Source organism: Castor canadensis, chromosome 4, assembly GCF_047511655.1.
Source record: "Castor canadensis chromosome 4, mCasCan1.hap1v2, whole genome shotgun sequence".
In the NCBI taxonomy this organism is placed as follows: Eukaryota; Metazoa; Chordata; class Mammalia; order Rodentia; family Castoridae; genus Castor; species Castor canadensis.
In genome coordinates this window covers 81,940,912-81,967,831 of record NC_133389.1, presented here as the reverse complement: position 1 = coordinate 81,967,831, position 26,920 = coordinate 81,940,912, and the positions used below count along the sequence as shown (strand labels likewise).

The 26,920-nt window shown below is 51.1% G+C and overlaps 1 protein-coding gene across 3 annotated transcripts in view; it reads left to right on the top strand.

Moving 5' to 3' along the window:
• Positions 1-21,426, top strand: part of Gli2 (GLI family zinc finger 2) — a 218,606-nt gene extending 197,180 nt beyond the window's left edge. For 2 of the 3 annotated variants that reach the window (XM_074070530.1, XM_074070529.1), the window contains 9 exons: positions 57-258; positions 1,587-1,800; positions 2,976-3,098; positions 5,884-6,018; positions 8,926-9,075; positions 10,961-11,125; positions 12,805-13,083; positions 14,534-14,870; positions 16,202-21,426. In XM_074070530.1, coding sequence (XP_073926631.1) covers positions 57-258; positions 1,587-1,800; positions 2,976-3,098; positions 5,884-6,018; positions 8,926-9,075; positions 10,961-11,125; positions 12,805-13,083; positions 14,534-14,870; positions 16,202-18,660 — 4,064 coding nt within the window. In that variant the 3' untranslated portion in view covers positions 18,661-21,426. The remainder of the gene's footprint in view (positions 1-56; positions 259-1,586; positions 1,801-2,975; positions 3,099-5,883; positions 6,019-8,925; positions 9,076-10,960; positions 11,126-12,804; positions 13,084-14,533; positions 14,871-16,201) is intronic. The other variant, XM_020175357.2, reaches the window with a different exon arrangement.
• The last annotated feature ends 5,494 nt before the right edge of the window (positions 21,427-26,920 follow it).

Below are 26,920 nucleotides of genomic sequence, written 5' to 3'. Positions count from 1 at the left end.
TCCACCACCCCATGTCCCAAGTGACACTGATGTGCCTTTTGTTGACTGCCCCACAGTGTCGAGGTTCTCCAGCCCGCGGGTGACGCCCCGCCTGAGCCGCAAACGGGCACTGTCCATCTCCCCGCTTTCAGACGCCAGCCTCGACCTGCAGCGGATGATCCGGACGTCACCCAACTCTCTGGTGGCCTACATCAATAACTCACGCAGCAGCTCTGCAGCCAGCGGCTCCTATGGGCACCTGTCAGCGGGCGCCCTCAGGTGAGGCCACCTGAAAGCATGGGGCCGTGTGTGGAGTCTGGCTTTTCAGTTGGTTCTGTAAGCTGAGAAGAAACACGGGACTTGTCGCACTGTGACTCAGCACACTGGCAACTGTACCACAGCAATGCAGTGGAAGTGTGCTTGCTGACCCTAGAGTACACCTTTGTGTACCGGCCTGTCACCAATGGTTCCATGGTGAAATCAGAGATCTTTGAGGTCAAAGGTGGCTTGATTAGTGTTTCACTGGGTATGGTGAGACAGCCAGCTGTTGACCAACATGGGAGGCCATACCAGGTGTGACACTGATGGGGTCTGTGCTCTCAGCAAGTCTCTAGGCTGGCAGAAAGCATCGCTGTGACCCTTAGCTATGGCATGGGTCTGTACCAAATCTCAGTTCTTCTTCACCCTTCTGTGCAGCCCTTGACTATTCTGAAGATGCAGATCTTCACCGATTTACTAAAACTCTTATGCTCCTCCTTCCCTAACTCTTCCGAGAAAAAAGCCAGGGTTGCCAGGAATGCTGGGAGTGTTTGACCCCAGGACCCAGAGATAGAAGTCATAACAAATACATCAGTTATTTTTTGCTGCATAACAAGTCTTTCCAAACAATAAGCACTTATTATCTCCGACTGTGTCTGAGAGTCAGGAATTTGACAATGGCTTAGCTCCAGGTCTCCCATGAGAACTCATGGCTTCCACCTGGCCTGTGATGGGCGCAGCTGCCGCATTGTGGGGACGCTCACATGACCCATGGAGAGACTCAGCCAGAGCTGCAGAGCTGCTGAAGGCCGGCTTGGGCCTTGGGCTGGGCCTGCCCCTCTAGGAAGGCCTCTTGGGCTTCTCAGCCCACTTGAGTGTCCTCACACACGGAGCCAGCTCCCACTCCAGTGTTACTGGGGAGAACAAGAAGGAAACCATGAGATCTCAAGTCACCAGCATTCCCTCTATCTCCTGCTATGGAAAGAGTGACTCAGAGCAAGTGGTGTGTCAGAGCTTAGAAGCACAGCAGAAGTTACAGAAGAAAGAGATTGGAATGAGCTGGGAAGGCCCAGGGTATGAGTGGGGACATTAGAACAGGTTTCCAAAGCCAAAGAGGGTTCAAGAAATTGGACAGAGGTGAAGCCAGGGACAAACCTCATCCCAGGTGTGGGACTGCCAGCGGTGAGCCTGTATCCTAAGAGCTAATCATGGAAGAGAAGACCTAAGTAACAGGTAGTGGAAAGCCACTGCTGGTTCTTGAGTGAAGGAAAGCCATGGTACTGGTCTTCTGTGCAAAGGAAGCCTTAGCCTAACAGAGACCCCACCTCCTCCTCTGCTGTCCATTGCAGCCCAGCCTTCACTTTCCCTCACCCCATCAACCCCGTGGCCTACCAGCAGATCCTGAGCCAGCAGCGGGGTCTGGGCTCAGCCTTCGGACACACACCACCCATGATCCAGCCCTCACCCACCTTTCTGGCTCAGCAGCCTATGGCCCTCACCTCCATCAGTGCTGCACCCACCCAGCTCAGCAGTAGCAGCAACTGTCTCAATGATCCCAGCCAGGTACGTGGGCACGGGGAGAAGGGGGTGGGCTGTCACATGTGCATCAGACCCCCTACTGTGGGGACTATTCACCCTGTCTCCTGCCAGGAGCAGAGGACTGGCTGGTGGAATGCCTTCAGGGCCAAAGGCATGGGATGGAAAGGGCATTGGGCCAGCTCTGGTTTCTTCTAGCCAATAAGCATGAAAGGATGGAGAAACTGATCCACAGTTCTGGTGCCATACAGGGGCTCCTTGCCTAGCAAAGAGACAAGTGAAGACTGCTATGTGATTTCCTAGTAGAACATGGATTTCCCATGGGCTTTCACACACACTCTTACTCAGTTCTCCTACAGCATCCTAGCATGGTGCCTGGATACACTGGGTGCCATTAGTATCTGGCAATGGTACTGTCTTATCTTGCAGATGGGAACAGGCTTTGGAATCAGTCAGACCATGTTTGGTCCTTGACTTTCCAGAAAGCGGCAATGCCTTTGCCTCTCTTGCCTGACCCACCGTATGTGCAGACGGGGACCTGTCACATAGGATGCACTATTGTGCATATAAATTAGCCACGGTGTGCACACAGTCCCCCTGGGGACCCCAGATCTTGGGTATCATGATTACAATCCTAGAGGGGAAGCAGCTGCCCCAAGCCATCTCCTGGCAAGTGGCAAGTGGATAGGTGGGTGGATGTGGCTTCATCCTGGGGAGGAAGACAAGATGCCTGCAGAATTCCTCCCTCCACCAGGGCTCTAGGTGGCCCCTAGCACGTCTCCCAATCATGGTCAGCTTTTGAAATGTCACCTGAGACTGCAGCCATAGCCTTCTCCTGAGGAACCAACCCTATGCCCTGTTTCCAAGGCTGGCTGCTTTCACTCTGGAGAGCTCAGAAATTGAGCCTCATCAGGACAGGTACAAGTCTGCTCAGCCTTTTCCAAAAAGCGTTGTCTTCCATTCACTGATGTCTTAGGAGGTAGAGGTGGCAGCTTCAAAAAGAGTTGTGATGGCAGCCAAAGTCTGTGCTCTCCCCTGGGTAGGCTCACCAGCTGAAGGACCGGAACTGGCCAGAAGCCCCAGTTTCTGACTTCAAATACAGGCCCAAACAGTCTGTGTGAGGAGGGCCCAGAGGTAGGACCAAAACTGAATTTTGGGTATTCTCGCTGTATGTAACAGACTGCCCCTCTACCCTCACTCAGAACAAGCAGAACAGCGAGTCAGCCGTGAGCAGTACTGTGAACCCCATCACCGTTCACAAGCGCAGCAAGGTCAAGACCGAGACTGAGGGCCTGAGGCTGGCCTCTCCGTTGGGACTGACACAGGTAACAGCTAGCTACCCTCACTATCCCTGGGCTGAACACTCCTGCCATTTTGGCTGCACACCTGATGGTAAATGGAGCGGGGGATGGACGAAGAAAGGGAGGACGGGAGAAAGAGAAGGGGAGGGGGAAGGAAATAGGAAGGAAGGCTGGCTGCGTAAATGAGTGAGTGAATCAGAGAGGGTGAGGTAGGTAGGGTAGATTCACAGGGCTGTGACTCCAGCACCCTACACATAAGACGTGCTCATCAAACATGCCCTGAATGAATGAACAAACTTCCACCTACACTTCTATCTCATCTTGGGCTGCAGTCATCCCTCCCCTCAAGCAGCATAAGCCTCAGCCAAACCGGTTGCTCACGTATCCTGAATGGCTCAAGCCCCTTGGACTGCCCCTCTCCATCCTTCAATGCCTCTGGCGCTCCTGGTAAGGGGACTTGAGGATGCTCAGGTGCTCAGCCTAGATCCTGAACCCCTTTGGGGCAGGGAAGGTGAGGAATATAGGGCTAGGGACGTGACCCAGGTGGTAGAATACTTGCCTAGCGAGTACGAGGCCCTGACTTCAAATCCAGGTACTGCAAAAAAAGTTAAAAACAAAAAGAGAGATCGGCCAGCTTGTTGTGTGGCCAAGACCTTTGTCCTCTTGGAGTATAGGGCGCCTGCTGACTTTGAAGGTCAGCCTCTAGGCTCCCAAGCCCTCACAGTGCTTGGTCTTCATCTGTTACCGTAGAATCTCCAGCATGGCCACCAAGAATGCTCGGGCCTCCTATCCCCATCCCCCACACCTGCTGCTCCACCCTTTATCAACACTGTAAATTGTTGGGCATGCTGTGTGTACTTAATTTTCATGAAATATTGGATCCTGTTATTGTCAGGCAAACAGAGGGGTTGGTGACAAATTCTTCTCCCTTTGCTGACACCAATACCAGTCTCTACATGATGCATGGTTTCCACGAGGTCGGCCATCATCGGGGGCCGCTGAAATTGATGAGGACAGCACATATCCAGGGAAGATAAACATGCTGAATGGTGAGGACAGGGTAGAGGCAGGCACTTGCTACGCACCTGGGAGGCCCATGCCCCACCTACCATTGGGGCCTTGTGACTGCCCTCCACCCAGGTGGGCTGCACAGAGGCCTCCTTCCTGCTTAGCCTGGAAAGCCTTTTATCACAAGGAGGTGGTCTCCATGTCACTCCGTGCCCTGGTTCATGGCAAGGTAGATGCGCAAGCTTCCCCTTGGCAGAAAACACAGCATAATGACTTTGCTGAAGCTCTCAGGTTAGCTGTAGGTGTGATGGCGGCTCAGCCTGGGGGCCCACCCACTTCTCAGAGTTCCTCTCCACTTGATATGACAGTCCATCTGCTGCTTCAGATCTGATCTGAAGTGAGCAGGGCCTGCAGCATAAGAAAGTAGTAAAGCTGCTCCCAGTTTTTCTCCATGTGTGTGGCAATGTCCCCTGTCCTTAAGGTCTCACTCCAACACCCCCTGCTGCTAGAGAGCCGAAGTGAGGCTTCCCATGCTGCCTGTGGGATCCCAGTGCAGCCAGGGAGTTAATCACTCCAGCATGTGTCATTGTCCTTTCCAGAGCAAGGGCATTCATGGAAAGGTACCCTGGGAACAAACCAGGAGACCCTTTTGGAAGGATTCTCTGCATCCCCAGTGGACAATCAGTGAGGGAGTCCTGGGTTGGGGTTCTGCACTCCTAGAAATGGACTCACCGCTGCTGTCTCTGATGCCAGTGAATGTTAGAGCTCTTCACCTGGCAAGAACTTTTCCTCAGCCTGCATTATCCATGTTTCCCCAGAAGCTGTTTGGAAAGACAGAACATTTTCCCACTGTTTTTAAAAATAGTTAACTGTAAAGCAAGTCTTTGCAAATTGCCTCTTGGCTTGGCTTTGCTCTGAGCATGGCTGGCAAACCAGAATAATTCTGGGGAGTCCTAGACAGGCTGTGTAAGGCCCTCCCTGAGCCTTGTCTCCCAGCCTGGGGCATCTGGGCCTCTCCTCGCTCTCCACTCCAGGAAGGTCCCCTGTCCCCTACTCAGAGACTGCTCCTGGCCAGTTCAGAGTTCAGCCCCAGCTGAGGTGAGGATGGCCATGTGGCCCTAATGCAGTCAAGACACTCCAGTTCAGATCTAGGCTGTCTCAGACTCTTGTGTTCTGAGAAGGGTGAGTCCACATTCCTGTGCCTCAGTTTCCCTGGCTATAATGCAAGAATGCAAATGGCCACATTTTAAGACTGTGGCGGGGAAACCAGTGCTGGGAGAGTTTGGTCATTCTGCACAGCGTGTGCAAGCTAAAGCACTGCCCTGGTGTGAATCCAGCAACTTCGAGTGACCTTGAGGAGAAGGGAACAGTATGAGAGGAACAACTCTAAGGAGTGAGAGCATTTTGAAGTTTCTCTTATGTCCAGGCAGGAACAGACCTTGCACACATGTCCCCACTCCCAAAGCCTATTGAGCCACCCCAGCTCCTCACAGGAGCTGAAACCACATAAACAAAGTAAGTCACTGCCTTCCTTCCTCCTGTCCTTGTGTGAGCCAGGAGACCAAGATGTGATGGAATAGCTTGATGATGGCCAGCTAGCGGTAGAAAGCAGGGGGCCCAGGACAGCTTCCTGACAAAAAGCACTATGGATGGAGCTGAGCAGAAGGAAGGGCCAAAAAAGCTGATGCGTGTGCATGTTTGTGTGTGTGTGCATGTGTATCCACACCCGAGCCAGCACAGACTGCATATGTTCAGGGCCCCCTGGATGGACACACTCATGTGGACATGGTCTTCTCCACAGGAGCAGCTGGCTGACCTCAAGGAAGATCTGGACAGAGATGACTGTAAGCAGGAGGCCGAGGTAGTCATCTATGAGACCAACTGTCACTGGGCAGACTGCACCAAGGAGTATGACACACAGGAGCAGCTGGTGCACGTAAGCCTCTGGTTCCTGCTCCTGATGTTGGGTGGCAGTGCTTCAGCCACACAGGACCTTCCTGGGCCACTACCGCAAAGCAGGGACTGGAAAAGGAGCCTTAGGAAAAGCCTGGCCACGTCCTGGGCAACTGGAAGGCATGATTACCTATGTGCAACCTGGCCTGCTTCTCTAAGGAGATTCCCAAATACATATGGAGTACCAGAGAGTAGAAGAAAAGAAGTAAATAAGAATATCGAGCAACGAAGCAAAGTCAGGAAAACAGTATGAAAAGCTAGTGCTGAAGGGCTGGGGATACAGTGCAGCAGTAGAGTGCCTGCCCAGCATGTGCAAGGTCCTAGGTTTGACGCCCCCAGTACCACAAGAAAACAAACAAGAAAAACAAGTCCCAAGTGCTCTGAGCAGTGGTCCACATACACATTGGGTTCTCTTCTGGAATTCAAACATAATTTTTCAACCTTCTTGGAATAAACGATGGAGAAGGGAGATTGGAGCTGGGAGTGGCAGGACAGATAAGTTAGATAAAGGAGGAGCGTGATGGCATAACAGGCTGGGAGTGCAGAGGTAAGGAAGTGAAAAATGTACTCCATGATACATAGGTCAGCCCCAAAGAGTGGGTAGAGAATTACTCAGCCAAAGCCACAGGGGTCCTGACCTGGGAAGGAGAACAGAGCTACAGGCTTATCCTTGTGGCCCTAAGTGGTCACCCCCACCCAGTCCTGGACAGAACCTGCTGCTCTGTGAGAAAGGAGGGGCCCTTGCTCAGCTTTGCGTCCTCTCTGCTCCCTGGGAAGATGGATGATGCAGGCACACAAGTGAGCAGAGTCCCCGTCAATTATTAACAATTTGTCACTAAGTAAACCAATAAGAAAAAATGAAACGCATTGTGGGAAGCATTTTTATCATTTGAAAGGTTTTAACAATAGAATGGAAGGCTAATGGGAGAAGACTTTTCTAGAAGATCAAAGTGCTGCAGATTTGACTTGCTCCCACGGTGGCATCCATGTGCATAACAGTTGGTCATGTTACACTGAGTGTGAGGCTTGGGTGGCCTTTTGTCTTCTGGACGCTTAGCTCACTGGATAGCTTTGCAGGTTGCAAATGTCTCCAGCATCTCTGTTTAGGAGAGAGACTGCCAGTCATGCTTTGATTACATTTCCTAGGAGTACATGTTAAAAGAGTTTGAAAAAACAGGTGAAATTTAATACAGCTTGAGAGTCCTTCCTGTCTCTTCTCTAAACCCTGGGCACCAGAAGTGTTTCAGAATTTGGATTTTGAGGGATTTTAGAATATTTGCATATACATAATGAGCTATCTAGGGAATGGGATTCAAGTCTAAACCCAGAATTTACTTGTTTCCTATCTATCTTCTGTACACAGTATCAAGGTGATTTTTCTATAGTACTTTTAGCGCACCTGTGTTTTGACTGTAGTCCATCACATGAAGTTTGCTGTGGAATTTTCCACTCAGGCCATCATGTTGGTGCTCAAAAAGTTCCATGTTCAGGAGAATTTCAGATATCAGATTTTCAGATTAGGGAAACTCAATCTAATATATTTTATTTAAGCTGATCACTGACATCCTATCACCATGTGATCAATATTAACAAAATCATTGAAATATTGTACATTTTCCCCCATTCTAAGTCTTTGAAACTGGCATGTCATTTGCAGTTACAGACCTTCCCAGTTCCAACCAGCTGTGTTCCAAGTGTTTAGTAGTAGCCACATGTAGAAGTGGCTATTGCACTGGTCTAGATGTTGTGGAATGAGTAAAGGGGACTGAGAACAGAAGAAAAGGAAGAGACTACCGTGGGAACAATGGGAGTCCTTGAAGGTCTTGGTGTCCCACTCTCCGCCATCTCCCCAGGGAAGCAAGCCCAGCCTGACCTGAGACACAGGCAGAATGAAAGCTTGACCCGAGGGGAAGAGGAGGCCCAGGTTACTGTCACTCTGCTGTGCGTGTGACTAATGCTACCTGCTGCCCTCTCCAGTTAAATGAGCAACCTAAAGGATGAGGGCCGTAAAGGACCTCCATACATCGGCACGTCAGAGTCAGAGGGGCACTCCAGGAGGGCCCACAGGTGACCCTTCTTCCCAGCAGGTTTCTTGCCTGTGCACTTCCCAGCTTGCCCAAGACCCCTGCCCTGAGGAGCTGGCCCCCTCTGCCATGCTTCAGGGCCCAGAGTCCACCATCAGGTCAGGGTCTGGATTTGGCCATGCTTACCGTCAGTGACCTGGGCAGACCCTGGAGTCTCTGGCCTTTCTGAAAAGGAGGGAAAGTCAGCATCCATGGGTCAATGTCAAGAACAGATGAGGAGGCACTGTTCTCTATTATAAAGACATTTCATTGGAATGTCTCTGAAACACAGGTGCAGCATGGTGTTTGCCTCGCTGCACTTATTACTGTTTGCAGCCCAGAAACCTCATCGTAATCACCATGTCCTCAGAGCCCAGAAGCCCAAGCTCAGCCTGGGTGACAGGATGCTTTTGACCATCAGAAAGGGTCACTTGGCTTTCTAGTTGGAAGATGTGGGTGGGACACAGAGACGCAGCAGAGCTTCACTTAATGGCATTAGTGAAGAGGAGGCATGGTCTGGGTTGGGGGTGAGGGATGTCAGTGGTCTGCACACACCCGGTGGGATGGGCAGTGAGGAGAGGGGTCTGCACATAGGAGGGAAGGCCAGTGTGCAGCAGGCAGGTTTGTGGCAGGCCAAGATCCACTGGGGAGAGTGGGAGGGGGTCCTGGGCCCGGCAATGGTCAGCTGAGAAAAGGTGGTGGTCTGTGGGGCAAGTGGTCCGTACGTACACAGTAGGGGGGCCCAGTGGGGTGGGTGGTCAGCACACACTCGCAGGCTCCGTGGGGCAGGCAGCTGAATTCTCCCTCCTTGCACTTATTGTGGACAGCACATCAACAACGAGCACATCCACGGGGAGAAGAAGGAGTTCGTGTGCCGCTGGCAGGCCTGCACGCGGGAGCAGAAGCCCTTCAAGGCACAGTACATGCTGGTGGTGCACATGCGGAGGCACACGGGCGAGAAGCCACACAAGTGCACGGTGAGCTTGCACAAGGGAACCGCATCTGGCTGTGGCTGATCGCAGGCTCGCCTGGGTGGAACAAGTCAGACAGAGCAGGGCACGGGGACAGGGCTTGCAGGTGTGTCCTCCAGTCTGTGCCCACCCTGTCTGCTTCCCGGAGGCCTCTCATCTACTGCTGTCCAGACCTCCATGAAGCTGTTCTTTGGGTGCGAGCACGTGGATGACCACAGTGAGGATGTGCCAGGATTCCCATGGCTGTGACTGGTTGTAAGCCTGGGAGGCACAGCTGTACCCTCCCAGGTTGTCTCACTGAGGACACTGGACAGGGGGGCTATCTCTGTAGCACCTGGTGGTTCACAGCTTTAGCAAGGATGGGTTAGAACCACTTTGTAAGCTTTGTTTGTTTTAAATGAGCTCAAGGGGCTTGGGGTGAGGCTCAGTGGTGCAGCACTTGCCTAGCATTTGTGAGGCCCCGGCTTGCATCCCAGTACTGGGGGGAAAAAGATAAGACCTTTTATACAGTCTCCCTTCCTGAAGCAACAGAGCTCATGCCTATTATCGGTGAGACCTTTTGTTTTTAGCACACAGAAGTTGCTCTCTCCTTTGTCAAAAACAAGGGTGTTCCAGCCTCTGTCATGGCTGCAGCTAAGCTACTTGGCCAAACCCCTTTGTGCATTACTTCATGTCATAGATTCTGAGACACACGTTTTGTTCTCATTCTAATGCCTCTGAAATCAACCTGTCTTATTAAATTGATGGTGACCAAGATGCAATGACATATGCTGCCTTTGTTGGAAAGTTGAGTTTTTATTGAGCTATAATTCATATGCCATAACATTTACCCTTTTGTAAAAATACCCCATTGGGTGGTTTTTAGTATTTCACAACCATGGCCACTAGTTATCTCCAAAACATTTTCTTTGCCCCAAAACTGACCCCTATGCCCATCAGTACTCTTTCTCCATCCTCTCCTTCTCCCACCCCTGGCCAATTACCAGTCTGCATTTTGCTTCTGTGATTGGCCTATTCCGGACACTTCATAAAAATGGGATACACAATACATAGCATTTGTGTCCAGTGTCTTTTACTTAACATGTTTTCAAGATCCTTCCATGTTGTAACATGAGACCGTGGTTTTTCCTTTTGGAGCTGCGTAGTATTCCACTAGGTGCATGTAGACCATGTTTTCTTTCTCTGTTCATCAGTTGGTGGCTATTTTTATTGCTTTAGCTTTTTGGCTATTCTAAATGAGCTGCTATAAAATTCACGTGCATGTTTTTGTGTGAGCATATATTTTTAATTCTCTAAGGCCGATAAACCGAGGAATGGAATTGCTCCATCATAGGTCAATAGGACCTGCCTATTTTGCAGGAAGGCTGTGCCAATTTACACTCCCATCAGCAGTGTGTGAGGGATCTGACTCTCCACATCCTGTCTTTTTTGTTCTAACCATCTTAGAGGGTGTGAAATGGATCTCATTGTGGTTTCGATCAGTGTTTCCCAGATAACTGATGCTACTGAACACAAAAGTGCTTATGGGCCATTCATAGCTCTTCTTTGGAGAACTGTCTATTCAAAATCTTTTGCGTATTTTTTACTTGGGTTCCTTGTTTTGTTATTAAAGTGTAAGTTCTTTTTATATTGGTACCAGAGCCTTATCGGCCATATAATTTGCAAATATTTCTCCCATTTTGTGGCTTGTCTAAATAAAATTTTCCTAATAATTTCTGGAAAAGGAAAGTAACTATTGTTGCTAAAAATCCCTGTTTCTGGGTATACTAGTGGGGAGGAACAGAGCAGGGGTGGGGACAGGAAGGAGACAGTGGCAAGGTCCAGGGTAGAGCCCCCTGCATTGGATTTGGGGTGCCCTCACTGACTAATGGGTGGAACTGCCTTATTCTAGTTCGAGGGCTGCTCCAAGGCCTACTCTCGCCTGGAAAACCTGAAGACACACCTGCGGTCCCACACCGGTGAGAAGCCATATGTGTGTGAGCACGAGGGCTGCAACAAAGCCTTCTCCAATGCCTCGGACCGCGCCAAGCACCAGAACCGCACCCACTCCAACGAGGTATACCAAGCATGCACACTGAGGCTCAGGGCACATGCGTATATGTATCACCCTTAGTCTGTACACCCTTGTAAGCAGTAGATATCCAGGTGCCCAGACTCCCCTCCCCACCACTCACCTACTACTTGTCCTCAGATACAGCCGACTGGCACTCAGACGCCTGGAGAAGAGGTCTCCCACTGTATAACATATCCTCTTCTCTGAAAGCCAGAATGCCAGTAAGGTCCCGTGGCACACTCACCCTCCTGTGCCTCAGTGTCCTCATCTCTGTAGTAACTACAAATGCTACCATGAGGTCCACAGGAGCGGAAATCAAAGCAAAAGAGTGGCCTTTCTGACCCCCAAGTGCCTGATGTGTGGTGAGACACACTCTGGCCACTGGGTGAGTTCTGCTGCCCGTCCTGCCAGTGAGGAAATTACCATTCTGAGAGGTGAAGCAACTTTCCCCAGTACCAGACAGCATGGAAGAGGTCCCACAGGTTTAGAGCACAGGAGGGCTGCCCTTCTGCAGTTGCAAAAACGTCCTGGGACATTGCTTCACCCACAAGCCGGGCTCCCACTGTGGAACAGCTGCCTCATTGCCTGGCCAGGGTTGGCAGTGCTGTCCACGCTCAGCCCCTGCTCCTGAGGCCCAAGTGGCTGACGGTAATGCATTCAGGCAATAGTGCTCCTGGGTTTTACACGGCCAGCAGTCTCCTGTTAACAGACCCACAGCAGCCTCTGCCCCCGCACTAGTCAGAACTCCTGGCAGGTCTGAGAGCCAGGGAGGGAAGTGGGCAGGAGGCCCCACCCCCAGTCCCAGCCCAGCCACACAATTGCTATCACCCAAGCAGACTTCAGAGAGAACTTTTCTAACAGTTTCGTCCTAAAGGGACCTGACTCCAATGCTTGTAAGAAATTAGAGGAATTCCCAAAAGCTTTGAGGCCACTGGGGTCTCTTGAGATAGAAGCAGACTTGGAGGGAAGTGCTCATAGGTGTGTGAGTACTTGTATGTTGGTGTGCAAGTGTGTAGGTGTGGGGTGGCGTGTTGAGTATGTGTGTTCGTGTGCTAAGTGCACGTATGTGGAGGTGTGGGGTGCTAAATGTGTGTACATATGTGCTAAGGCATGTGTGTTTGTAAGTATATCCATGTGTATATAGACGGGAGTGCGGGGGTGTGAACATGTGTGTACATGTGTGTGCAGGGTTAGGTATGTGCATGTGGATGTGTGTGAGTGTCTGTGGAATGTGAGTGAGATGAACACAAGCCAGGCCTGGGGTTCTGCCATCCCGGGTTTTCATTCATTACTAGACGACTGTGAGTGAGTCTTTGCCTTCTGACCTTGCCTTCCTCGTCAAAGAAATAGTGGTGCTGGCACTGTCTCACCAGGTGCAGTGAGCTCAGACACTTGTTACTGGTGCTAGAAATTGCCATGCCCCGTCCCCAGGGGTGGTGTGTGGGTCCCTCCCAGGGTCTCTCAGACCCATGTCACCAGCTTGTGGCAAGAGCTCCTTTGACCATGTTTTTAACCCACTTGAAAAGGTGGTGCCCACACTGGTTGCAAACACAACAGAGCGCTTCCACCTTTGCCAGCCAGGTCTGCAGAGGACATGGCATGATTTCGGGAGGACAGGGGGTGCACCTATTCACTTTGTCCTTAGGTCCGCATCCATAACACAGGCCTGGTTCTCTTCCCAGAAACCCTATATCTGCAAGATCCCAGGCTGCACAAAGAGATACACGGACCCCAGCTCCCTCCGGAAGCATGTGAAAACAGTCCATGGCCCGGATGCTCACGTCACCAAGAAGCAGCGCAATGATGTGCACGTCCGTGCCCCCCTGCTCAAGGAGAATGGGGACGAGGCCAGCACAGAACCCGGTGGCCGAGGGTCTGAGGACAATGCTGAGGCCAGCAGCACCAACCAGGCCATGGAGGACTGCCTACACATCAAAGCCATCAAGACAGAGAGCTCTGGGGTAAGCAGAGCTGGGCAGCCCAGCTGGCAGAGGCAACTCCACAGTTCTGCCCAGGGCCCAGAATCCCTATCACAGCTGTGGGCTCTGCTCAAGGGCCCCCTTTCTAAGGGCAAGATAACGTCCCTCCCACTCCAACTCAGTTTTCAGTTTTTCTCCCTTTATCACCTGGGCCTCTCATGCAGCCTGTCTAACTCAACTCCTGCTGGGCAGCTGTGGCAGGGCTAAGGATGGAGACGTCCCCCTCCCCCCATGTAGGTCTGCACAGGTCGGGGTGTTCCTGCGTGTCTGCCTCCCTAACCAGCACTTGGGTGCCTCTGTGGGTCCCCACCCCTCTGTCCTGTCTCTGCGTCCTCTGGTTTCTGCTCCTTTAGTTCTAACCACCTGTTCTTTGTCTCTACCTCTTTTTTCCAACTGTACCTCCCCTAAGGATAGACGTTACTGAGGTGAGCAGAGGGACCAGGTTGGGGGGTGTGGAAAGGCTGGGTGAGTGAGGGTGGCTGGAGTGCTTGTTCGGTGCCCCTGCCTGGTACATATTCACCCATCGGTCCAGGCCTCCTGGGCCCAGGGCCGTGGGTTTGGAGAGGTAGAGGCAAGGCAGTGATAAAGGCTAACAGCAGGAGCCAGCCAGCTGTCACATATGGGGAGCATTGAGGTCCAAGCTGCAGGAGGGCCAGCAAGGAGTGAGGGTGTGAGTCAAGGCTACTGAGGTGGCATGGGCCAACTGACAGAGGGTCTTGAAGGTCAAGCAGAGGGATGTGGAGGTCCTGTGGCAAGACCTAGAAGGTCCCTGCTCGCCTGGACCTTGTGCCCTAGTGGTGGGGGGTGGGAAGGTAGAGGGTTGCAGCTTCCCAAGGAAAAACGTGGAATTTGGGGGCAAATGAGTCCAGATTCCAAGTTACAGTGGATGTACCCCAAGTTATGTGACTTTCATGACTGTAGACATGCGCCCTGAGCAAGCTGCCATGCTCCGCCCCGACCTGAAGAGAGCTGGCTTGAGGTAGGCAGTCAGGCACAGGCTGCATCCCACAGCTCCACAGCCTGGTTATCTTTTCCCTTCCTAACCACCTGCTTCTGACCTGTAGAGAGCACCCTGCCCAGTAGAAGGCACCAGGTCAGCAGGCTTTTATGGTCCCTTGCTTGATCATGGGCACATTGCTCTTGTTGGGAATGCATCAGTTCCTTCTTTCAGGCCATACTGGGAACCTTCCACATGCCAGATACATAGGAGGCAGATGAGATCTATGTCATAGTTAGGAAGGCCAGGGTTAAGAGAAGTGAAGTGATTTGACCATGACAAGCAATGGTTTGCAAGCACCTTTGAAGTAGCTTCCTTCCCCCCCGCCCCCCGCCCCCCCGTGCCTCTTGCCCAAGTGTGCAAGAGTGTGGTGTGGCTGCAGGAGCAGCTGCTTTCTCACACCCTCTGAGCCTGTGTTCTACCTCGTCCCTGCAGCTGTGTCAGTCCAGCCCCGGGGCCCAGTCGTCCTGCAGCAGTGAGCCCTCTCCCCTGGGCAGTGCCCCCAATAATGACAGTGGCGTGGAGATGCCGGGGACGGGGCCCGGGAGCGTGGGAGACCTAACAGCGCTGGATGACACTCCCCCGGGGACCGAAGCCCCAGTTTTGGGTGCCCCCTCCGCTGGTGGCCTGCAGCTGCGTAAACACATGGCCACCATGCACCGGTTCGAGCAGCTCAAGAGGGAGAAATTCAAATCCATCAAGGATTCCTGCTCGTGGGCCAGCCCGGCTCCACACACTCGGAACACCAAGCTGCCTCCCCTCCCAGCAAGTGGTGAGTGGAGGCCTGGGGCCTGCAGGCCAGGGTGGGAGAGCCTAGGGCTGCACCAACTAAGTCTACTCCTGCCAAGCACCACGTGCCTTCTCACTGGCACTGGCAATAGGCTAGATCTTACCAGTCCATTGCATGGAGAAGGAAACTGAGGCTCAGAGAGGTGAAAGCACCCCACTCAGACCAAGGGCAGGATCAGGACTTAGCCTAGCCCTGTGTGGCTCCACAGCCCATCCTTTTCAACTGCACTATGCTAACAACAGACAGGACCCAACATAGCACCTTCTTCCTGGTCCAGCCATTCAGTCATTTGATGGTCACCTACTATGAGCACCATGGCAAAGTCCCTACGAAGGACAGCAGTATAATCCCAGACCCAAGGGAGCCCATGGTCGGAAAGCCATGCCACCAGATTCCCACTCTACTGCAGAACAAGCCCAGAAGCACTGAAGACAGCTAGGAGTAGAGCATGACCAGCGACAGGGAGGTTTCATGGAGGAGGTGGCACCATGCTCAGTCAGCACTTTTAGATGGAAGGCACTTTCAGCAAGTTTCTCTTGAGTGCTGACTATGTCCAGTGTTGTGCTACACACCAGCACTCAGTCCCCAGGCAGCCCTCCAGGGATTGACAACCCACTGTGGTGGACACTCTGTGACACACCATCCAACTCTGTCTTGAAGGGAAGATGTTGCCTGTTAGAGGGACTGCTGGCAGATGGCCTTGAACTCAGCCCATTGTGGGGTCTCCTGAGGTATGGGCAGCTACCTCAACCAAGGACGACCCTTCCCAGGTGGTCACATTCAGTAACTGATCATTGCAGGAGCCTGAGGGACCAGACATCTCAGAGCAACTCCAGGCAGCCCCAGAGCACTAAGACTGTAAGAGGTCCTGATCTACCTCTGAGATCAGCCTAGGCTCACTTCTCTTTCTGCCCTTGGGTCCTTTCATGCCTTCCACAGGCATGGCACCCTGGACACTCCCAATAAGCAGCCCTCTCAAACTCCATCTCATGGAGGCAACTCACTAAGCCAGTCCTATGGAGAGGCACATTTTAATTACAGCTGGAGAAACTGGGGGTCTGAGTAATGAGCATTTTGGGCCAGCCTGGCAGTGGTGGAGCTAAGATTAGGACCGACTTCCTGACTTCCACTCACCCTCCCTTGGCAGTAAGTGCCATTTATCTCCTTATTGTTCCTTCCCTGTATTATACACCTGTATTGAGTGCCTACTGGTGCCTGGACCTGTTTTAGTGTTCCAAACTCAACTGTCCTGGTCAAAGCAGGCATTGAACAGCCCTTGTCCCAGGAAGGTGACCCCTCTGCTTTCCCTGCAGGCTCCATCCTGGAAAACTTCAGTGGCACTGGGGGCCGCGAGCCAGCGGGGCTGCTGCCCAACCCACGGCTGTCCGAGCTGTCTGCAAACGAGGTGACCATGCTCAGCCAGCTGCAGGAGCGCCGGGACAGCTCCACGAGCACCGTCAGCTCAGCCTACACCGTGAGCCGTCGCTCCTCCGGCATCTCCCCCTACTTCTCCAGCCGCCGATCCAGCGAGGCCTCGCCCCTGGGCGCTGGCCGCCTGCACAATGCCAGCTCTGCCGATTCCTATGACCCCATCTCCACTGACGCGTCCCGGCGCTCAAGCGAGGCCAGCCAGTGCAGCGGCGGCGGTTCGGGGTTGCTCAACCTCACACCCGCACAGCAGTACAGCCTGCGCGCCAAATACGCAGCCGCCACTGGCGGGCCACCGCCCACGCCACTGCCGGGCCTGGAGCGCATGAGCCTGCGGACCAGGCTGGCACTGCTGGACACGCCCGAACGGGCACTGCCCGGTGCCTGCCCGCACCCACTGGGACCACGGCGTGGCAGCGATGGTCCTGCCTACAGTCACGGGTATGGCCATGCAGGGGCTGCGCCTGCCTTCCCCCACGAGGTGCCGGGGAGTGGCGCCCGGCGGGCCAGCGACCCTGTGCGGCGGCCGGATGCCCCAAATCTGCCGCGGGTGCAGCGCTTCCACAGCGCCCACAATGTGAACCCAGGCCCGCTGCCACCCTGCTCGGAGAGACGAGGCCTCCGCCTACAGAGCCACCCGAGCTCCGACGTCAGCCTGGCCCACAGCACCTACTCGCCCAGGCCACCCAGCATCAGTGAGAACGTGGTGATGGAGGCCATAGCCGCAGGGGTGGACAGCTCAGGGCCGGAGAACGACCTGGGGCTAGCGGAGGATGACCTGGTGCTGCCTGATGACGTGGTGCAGTACATTAAGGCACACACCAGTGGCGCCCTGGATGAGAGCACAAGGCAGGTATATCCCACGGAAAGCACTGGCTTCCGGGAGAACCCCAAGCTGCCCAGCCCCGGGTTGCACAGCCACCGCAGGCTAGCAGCTGCTGACTCCAACATGAGTCCCTCTGCCCCTGGCCTGGGAGGCTGCCAGCTGAGCTATGGGGCACCCTCCAACCTAAACAAAAACAACATGCCAGTGCAGTGGAATGAGGTGAGCTCTGGCACAATGGATGTCCTGCCCAGCCAGGCGAAGCCTCCATCCTTTGCTCATGGCAACTTAGCTGTAGTGCTGCAGAAGCCAGCTTTTGGCCAGTACCCAAGCTATAGTCCACAAGGCATGGAGCCAAGCCCCAGGGGCCTGGACAGCACTCAGCCACACCTTCAGCCCCACAGCGCAGTCCCCAGAGTGAATTACGTGCAGCAGCTCCAACAGCCAGCCCCAGGCAGCCAGTGCCTCAGCATGACCACAGCTGTGAGTCCCCATGCCAACTACAGCCAAGCTCAGCCCCAGCTGAGCCCTAGCACCATCAATGGAGCCTTGAACCAGTTTCCCCCATCCTGCAGCAACATGGTGGCCAAGCCAGGCCACCTGGGGCTTCCTCAGCAAATGGAAGTTGCCTCCAACCCCACTATGATGGGCAGCCACCACCGGGAACTGGGGGTCCCTAATTCAGCCCTGGCTGGGGTGCTACCACCTCACCCAGTCCAGAGCTATCCACAGCATAGCCATCAGTTGGCAGCCCCTCTGAATCAGGAGGGCTTCCGCCAGGGCTCCAGCCTTCTTCCTTCTCACCAACCTAGCTTCATGGAGCCACAGCAGGGCACAATGGGGTCATCAACATCAGGCTTTGGTGTAATGCAACCCCGGCCACCCCTGGAGCCCAGCCCTGCTGGCCGCCATCGCGGGGTTCGTGCTGGGCAGCAGCAGTTGGCCTATGCCAGGGCCACTAGCCAGGCCATGGTTACATCAGCCAGCCAGGAGATAGCAGAGGCTGTGCCCAAAGGTGCAATGGGCACTATGGTGTCACTACCCCCTCAACCACTTCCACAGGACACAGGTGGAGCACAGGACCACAACACGCTCTACTACTATGGCCAGATCCACATGTACGAACAGAATGGAGGCCTGGAGAGCCATGGGAGCTGCCCAGCCATGCGGCCTCAGCCACCACAGCCACAGACCTGCATGGACAATGTTCAGCCCCAGCCCTTGCCCTCCCCAGGGGTCAACCAGGTGTCCAGCACTGTGGACTCCCAGCTCCTGGAGGCCCCCCAGATTGACTTCGATGCCATCATGGATGATGGTGATCACTCAAGCTTGTTCTCGGGGGCCTTGAGTCCCAGCCTCCTTCACAGCCTCTCCCAGAACTCCTCGCGCCTCACTACCCCTCGGAATTCCTTGACCCTGCCCTCCGTCCCAACAGGCATGAGTAACATGGCTGTCGGGGACATGAGCTCCATGCTCACCAGTCTGGCCGAGGAGAGCAAGTTCCTGAACCTGATGACCTGAGGCCCTGGGCCCTGGTGCAGCGCAGAACTGGAGCAATTGCCACCTCCCCAGAGCACGGGGATTTCATCTATTTCAACTTTTTTTCCCAAAAAAGTATTAAATAGGCCTGAGAGGGCTTTGCCAATGGCTGGTGAAGACTACAGATGTTTTAAGAGGTTTTATGAGCATCCTCTCTGGTCTTTTGGACTACTTTTCAGAACTAAAAAGTCTCAATAGGAAAGGAAAGGAAGGAATGAGAAACTCATTTACACAGTGCTTGCCCGCCTTTGGTGTTTATGGGACCGCTCAGCTCTGGCTTCTTCACCTCTGTCATTTGGCTAATGAGGGATTACATTGGCCAAGGGCTTTCCAAGTACATGCGGAAAGAGGGTAAGGGAGCCACATTTGGACTTGAAACCGTAATGGATATTCTGTTTGGGGAAGATGGGCTTTTCATTCTGCCACCTGCAAGGAGAAGGGATTGCCATCTCCCCAGGACTCTTCCAGGAAGCTTGAGTCTTGAGGTCTCAGAGGAAAGGGTGCATTGCACACGGATGCTTTGGAAGCACATCCTAATTCCAGGTTTGGTAGAGCTGGCATCTCTACCCCCTCAAGCCGAGTCTGGAACTGGCAGATTGCCCAAGTGTATATGAATGAATAAAATATGTAAGTATCGTGGGAAAAAGGAAAAAAAAAAAAAAAAAAAGGTGTACTACCTGGGGCAAGCCCAGAAGCTGCCCAGGGCCTCTCCTGACCGTGTTTACAGTGTTCCTGCATGTAGAATGTAGCCCTTCCTGAAACGAATGCTTGTTTCTAAATACCTCGGGCTGCTGGGGGTTAGGGATGGATGGAGGCCTTAAGGATATGAGGGTGCAGCTGGGGCCCAGCCTCAGGCTACCCCACAGGCCTTCCTAGTAGGAAGAGGAAGTCGCATGTTTACTCAATCCTGATTTTCCAATGCACTATCTGCCCATCTTACCATGGAAACTCCAGGGCTTAATGGCAGCCTCTGCCCAGGCTCCTTCAGGCCATGCTAGGTGACCATGGTCACTAGTGGCCCAGTGGTCTACACGGAGACACAACATGCAGTCCCTCTGCGCGCGCACGCGCACACACACACACACACACACAGTGATTTGGCAGAAAACAATGACGTGCATGGTATTTGGGTAGGGAGGGAGGGTGAAGGATTGGTTCTTGGACTCTAAGAGATTGTCCCTGAAATTGCCTCTGAGAAATTGTCCTTATCCAGTGTAGCCAAGCCCCAAATGGAACTGGCTCCAAGAAGAATTATTTCTGAACATACAGTAGGGTGAACAGGTGCATCAACCCCACCACACACGCACACACACACACATCCCAAATTTGTTTGCCATGTTGAATTTGTAGCAACCTTGCCAAACCAACCCCATCACTCAGAGCTTCATTCTGGCTGTGACCTTGGCTTCCATGAGGAACTTCTAAGTGGAGTCTGTGAACAGGACCCAAACCTGATAATTTGGGCCCTCCGTATCCCAGCACATCAAACTAGTTAAGGTCTGGAGACAAGGCCAAGTCCAAGTGTCAGTTGTGGGACATGGCCGAGGTCTATGGCCCTATGGTGGTGTTTGCTCACTTCCTGACTGCGCTTGCCATTCTTCACCTATATATATTTTTGTGCAGACAACATCATCCCTGAATATACTGTAGGTGAATCATCCAGCCAAATTTATATTGCCAAAACATTTTTAGCTTTTTCTACATGCTATGTATTGAGATGACATGCTCAACTTGTAAATACGTCTTTTTGTACATTAAAAAAGTAATTTTTTCATAATTTATCTTGTCTGTCTGCTTCTCCCTTGACAGTACTTAATGAGAATCCTTGCAGTAAATTTGGTGCATTTGAACGAAAATTAGGCTGTATTTTTTTGCAATAGTGTCAAAATTGACTTTCCCCCCTTAACCAAGAAATGTTTAATACCAAGGTATTTATTGGCTGTTTCTCTTCACTTTGGGGTGAAGGTGGACCATGCTTGACATTTTGTGATGAATATCTGGCTGTTCTGCAGTGAGCTGGACTGTACATTTAGGTTGGTTTGCCAAGATCTGCATACCAGATATAGGTGTAGACTCAAACACTTCCATGACAGACTCCTGTGCTTTGGGACTGTATGATAAAGCTTATCTGAGTTGGTGGCAAGGTGTGGCCTGTGGCACAGGCAAAGGAAAACAGGAAGACAGGTAACTCTGGGATGCCCACCTACCAGCCTTGGGCATAGGAGCCCATGGGGAGGAGCAATGAAGAGGGGCCTGGGCACTAGGAAGCCTCCTGGCAGGTGTATAGGGAGACCCTTGGTCTAGCAAGCTAGCAGTCAGCCAGTGGCAATGCTTGGACCATTGAGATAAACCTCAGGAGAGCAGAGAGAAGGGGCTGGGGATTAGGACAGATTTTGGAACTGAGACAGAAAACAGGAGAGAACCCAGAACTGGATTTGAGCCGGAAGAAGGCACCTTCTGCAGGCTAAGCATGCCAGACCTCCAAACTCCCAGCCTGGGCCCTTTAACTTCCTCATCTCCATAAGAAAAACCTTAGCATTAAGGTTGGGCACTCTGGAAGCAAAGCCTCATGGGACTTGGAGGACATTCAGCTCAAAATTGACTCTGTGGGATTGTGGGATATGACTAAGTAGACTGAAGAAGGGTTCTCTGTTCAAATGAGTGTAGAAAATTCCCACACAAAACAGAATTTAGCAGGTTTTTTTCCTGTAGTTTCTCAGCTTTTACTGTGTGTCGGGGGAGTGCCACCTCTGGCCAGAGTTTCCTGGTGGAAAGATAAGTGGATGCCCCACTTCTGTCCCCTTTCCTTGCTCTTCCTTCCTCTGTCTTGGAAAGAGTTACTTCCTCACCATGGGAGGAGTTTCTTGGCTGATGCTCAGCTCTGATGAGGACTGAGCACTCTTATTTCAAAGTCCATCTCCAGGGCTCACACCCTCTCTGCTTCACCACTACCTGAGCAAGGATGAGCCACAGTAGGAAGTCCACTGCGGCTGTTCAACACAGCCACCTCCTCGGTATCAGTTAAGGGTCACAACTGTGCTGCACAACAATCTTTGTGAAAGCTCACGCACCAGACAACAACAAACACGGATTCAGCTCATGAATCTGGCTCTTCTGAGGGTTGATTGGGCTGGGCTGGCTCCTGTATGGGGGAGTCAGTCAGGGTCAACTCAACTAGATGGCTTGGCTGAGCCAGCTTGGTTCTGCCCCATGATTCATCTTCCCCAAGGACCAGGAGGCTGGCAATGGTGGAAGCATGGAGTGCAGGCAGACAAACCAGGTCTTATTTAGACCTCTGCTCAGACCTGGCCCACGGATAACAAAGTAAAACCGGTCATCAGGGAAGTAGGGAAGCAAGCAAGAAAAAGGAGTGACTCTTCCCAATGATCACATAGATCACAACTGTGCTACACAGCCTACCACCAGCAGCCCTCACAGAGACGATTACTGCTGTCCTGTACGTAGAGTATACCTCCAAAAGTCTATCCAATCAACTTCAGGCAAGTCCAGCATGTGATCCACATCCAGCCTGGATGTGGCTCTTGATCCAGAGACTTGTGAACTCCAAAGTTTTCTGCTTCCCACACCCTATATCTACAAACACCCAACATACAGTGGGGGAATGGGGCTAGGATAACTAGTTCACATGCCTATCAGAGGGAAGTAGGAAGCATTTGCAGAGCAAACGTTGTCAGGGCCCATACTCTGGGGCAGGAAAACCATTCTGCTCCTCAGCTCTGGCTTCCATTCTTGGTACATTATCCTTTTTGTGTTGTCCTTTCATCTTCTGACAAGGACATTGGAAAATGTGCCAGCTGGCAGAGGCATAACTTTCCATCTCTTCCTGCCTGTAAGAAACTGGGGCTTGAGGTTTGTGTTTCAAACCACCTTGGTCCTGTTTCAGTCCACACTGGCAGTGCATTGGCCTGTGTCTCTCAAACATTGTGTGGGTTTCCTATGTACTGGATTCCAGTACACGCTACATGCCAAAAGCTACAACACAACTCCTTTGACATCTACCTCTCTGTACACTGGTGACTGTATGTCAGGCTGCTATGAGCCATGCCCTGAAGGTTTCAAGATACCATATTGTTACTAAAAGGCCACTTTAGATGTCACCATATTCTTTTCAAGGGCCTTAAACATAGGACATTACAGTCAAGGGCACATTCTGTTGCATCTGTACTCTGACGCATGTTTCACTGCGCCCTAGAGAATGGTCTTTGCCTTCTAGGCTAAATCTTACTTTGGGGTCTTACCTGGCTAGACTGGAGATGAGAACCAGTTTTATTTTTTCAAACTGGTCAGTTTCTTTTCTGAACTCATCCCTTACTTGTAGTACCTTATCACTTGCAGTTCAGAGAAGGTTGTGTTTACAGTATCCTGCTCAACTCCACTAATTCATGAGTCCATTTTCTCCCTCCCAAATTACCATAGGCAATATTTTTACCAAGCAATTTACTATCTCATAATGTATAGCACCAATCTTCTTGGCATTTTTTTCCCAAACCCCTCTAAATTTCCTTATCGCCCGATTCCAAACCTATGCTGCACATTTAGAAACAGCAGCCTCTCGTTCTAGGTGCCATTTTGAATAAATTAACTGTAGCCAAATAATGCTGTCTAATAAAAATAGCAAAGAGCAAGAAGCACTGGTGTTACTCAAGAGCTAAGGCACACTTAACCTAGGCTATCTCTCTTTTTCTCTCTCTCTGGCAGCACAGGCTGACTCATGCCTATAATACCAGCTACTTGGGAGACCCCAGTCAAAGGCTGGCTGGCTGGAGTTGTGGCTCAAGCAGTAGAGCGAGAAAGAGAGAAAAGAGCGGAGAGAGAGAGAGAATGAAAAGAGGGCTGGTGGAGTGGCTTAAGTGGTAGAGCACCTGCCTAGAAAGAGTGAGTCCCTGAGTTCAAACCCCAGTACCACAAAAAAAAAAAAAGAAAGAAAGAAATAGGATCTGACCCAGGCTTTGAAAGATGAATAGGCATGTGAGAGTACTGGAGCTTCATCGTCAGAAATCATGGAGGTCAGAAGTAAGTGGAACATTTTTAAAGCGCTGAAAGAAAAGAACTGTCAACTGAGAACTCTATGCCCATGAAAATATTGTTCAGGGATGAAGGTGAGTAGATGTTCTGAGATAAATAGACATTCTCAGATAAAGAAAAACCATGAGAATACGTTGCTGCTCTGAAAGGCAGAAGGGAAATGACCCCAGGAGGATTCGAGCTCAAAAGTGAAGGAGGAACAACAAAACTGTAAGTGTCTGATAGATACAGCACACTCTTCTGCCCTCTTGGTTCTTTAAAATATGACCAGCTGCTGAAATCACAAAGTGCAATGTTGTCCAATGGGGATTTCAATGTCTGTAGAAGTTAGAAGAATTACACAAACAGGTTAATGACATCGGTGAGGTTATACAACCACGCTGCACTTGGAGTGATAAAGGATTGATTCTTAGACTGTGAAAAGTTAAGTATTCATATTGTGATAATCCCTAGGACAATAATAACAAAAAACATTCTAAGGGTCATAGACAAAAACACAATGGATAAATTTGAAGTGGAATATTAAAAAAAGTTCAAATAACCCAAAAGAAGGCAGGAAAGGGGAAATGGATAACCACAAAAAGAAGAAAACAAATAAAAGAACAAAGAACGAAATAGCAGACCTAAATCCAAACCTATCAATAATTCCATAAAACAAAACAGTTTAAAAGCCCCAATTAAGAGACAGAGACTAGAGTTGCAGTGCTCAGGCTGCCTGGTTTTAAGACTTCCTGTAAAACTGCCATTGTCGAGACAGTGTGGTATTGGTGACAAGAAAGACACAGATCGATGGACCAGAGCAGAGAGCAGTCAGTGAAGTCACTCAAAGTCCAACTCTGGCTGCAGTCTATTGCTGCATGGTCAGTGAGCTAAGAATGGTTTTTACATTTTAAATTGATATTTGATAACAAGGACTATGCTGGCAGGATAGCTTCGTGATACAGCACTTGTCCAAGCATGCTTGAGGCCCTGGTTCCAACACTGCAAAAAGTAAATAAAATCACAAACAAAGATATAAAGCATAGGCTACCTGGCTCACAAAGCCTTATTTTGCTCTTCCCAGAAAACATTTGCCATCCACAGGAATAGAAAATCCAGAAACAGACCCACACAAATACTGATTTTTGAGAAAGGTGCAAGAGCAAATGAATGGAGAAAGGATAGTCTTTTCCACAAATAGCGTTGAAACAACTGGATAGCCATAGGCAAAACATAAGATAAAAAGGACCTTGACCTAAACCTTATTCCTCATACAAAAATCACCTTAAATAGACCATAGATCTCATATAAAATATAAACTATAACATTTTAGAAGAAAACATAAAAAAAAATCTGAGATTAGATTAGAAGTTCATACTCATGACAGCAAAAACATGACCCATAAGACTTTGAGAAATTAGACTTTATAAAAATTAAAAACATTTTCTTTGTAAACGACACAGATAGAGTGAAAAGATGGGCTACAGACTGGGGAAAACATTTTTCATTACATGTCCAGCAAAGGAGTTGGATCAATAATATATAAAGAATTTCCAAAAATCAATAATTAAAAAGTAATGATCCAATTTAAAAATGGGCACAAGTCTTGAACAGATGCTTTGCTCAAGAGGACATATGGGTGGCAAATAATCAAAGGACAAGTTTTTGACATAATTAGCCACCAAGGCAATACAAGTCTCACACAATGGGACACCACACAGACTTCCATGTTTCATCTGCTCCTCCTGATCCAGTGAGAATAAAGCTTTTCCCTTTGGAGCTATAGGCCCTGGCTACAGGAATAGCAAAGCAAAACCTCACTGACCTTTTCTACTGTGCAGCTCTTTTGTGTGTGTGTAGTACTTGGGTTTAAACTCAGCCTCACACTTGCTAGGCAGGTGCTCTACCACTTGAGCCACTCTGCCAGCCCTGTTTTGTGATGGCTATTTTCAAGATAGGATCTCGCAAACTATTTGCCCAGGGCTGGCTTTGAACCTCAATCTTGCTGATCTCTGCCTCCTGTGTAGCTAGGATTACAGGCGTGAGCCACCAGCGCCCTGCTTATTGCATAGATTTGATAAATCGCCCACTGCAAAACTCATTGCAAGGATGAAATGAGACCAATATGTAACATACCTCACCCTTAGTGGGGGTTCAGCAGTCCTTCCCTCCTCATGCCACAAAGCACTGCCACCACAGAGACCTGTCTGGTCCAGGAGTCCCCTGAGGTATCCTCAGGTACCATTGCCAGACTCTTAATCAGTGAATTCTATCCTAAACATCAGTCCTAAGGGTGCTTTCAAGACACAATGGCTTTGCAGCAACTTAGTGAGGCTGAACTACACTCCCCAGAATTGCTTGTCCTGGGTGTTTCTAGTTAGGGCAGGTCACAAGAGAGATTTAGTGGAGGCCTGGGGGGTGGGGCACAGCAGGCTTGTGGTAGCACCTGTGTGACACCAGGTGTCTGGGCTCATCATTGTGTGGGACAGAAGCTGGGCAGTGGCCACTCCAGCTCCTCCTTTGGCCTCCTCACTCCTTGGCCAGCCAGGGGTGTAAGCTTCAGAAAGACAGACCATGGATATCAGAGTCAACAAGAACTAACTTCAACTGAGTTCAACAAGAACTGATGAGCTGATGGGCTTCAGTCTGTCCTGTGGGCTCCAGCTGGGCTTCCCCCACCCCTCCACATTCTGTCCCTTCCTGACCACCTGCTGTGGGCTTCAAGTTCTAACCTCAGATCTGATGACAAGGGCCTGGTAGAGACTGCACGACCAGCCCCTACAAATTGCTAAAGGCACAATCCCTGAAACAGACTCCGTTTTCCATCCATCTATCTCCATCTATCACTTCAGGACTGCCAGGGATTAGCCCTGCTCCACGCATCATCAAGGTCATGAGTGGCAGCAGTGACCCAAGGAGGACTGTTCTCAAGATGATAGCTCAAAGAGAACAAAACCTGGGCTGGAAACTGTTACACTATCACCTCCATCCCATTGTTTGGGCCAGAACAGGTAACAGCCTCAGCCAAAGTTACAAGGGCAAGAGAGTTCATTCCATCCACAAAGAGGCCAAGGCGAGTCATGAAAGCCAGGAAGAAGAACTAGAAGCAGTGATTTTATGTCCCACAGGGATTTACTCTGCCCTAGGCAGTTTATGGTGACTGGGTCCTGTAATTCTCATGGCAGCCCTACAAGACAGGTAGAAGCTGTATTTCCTC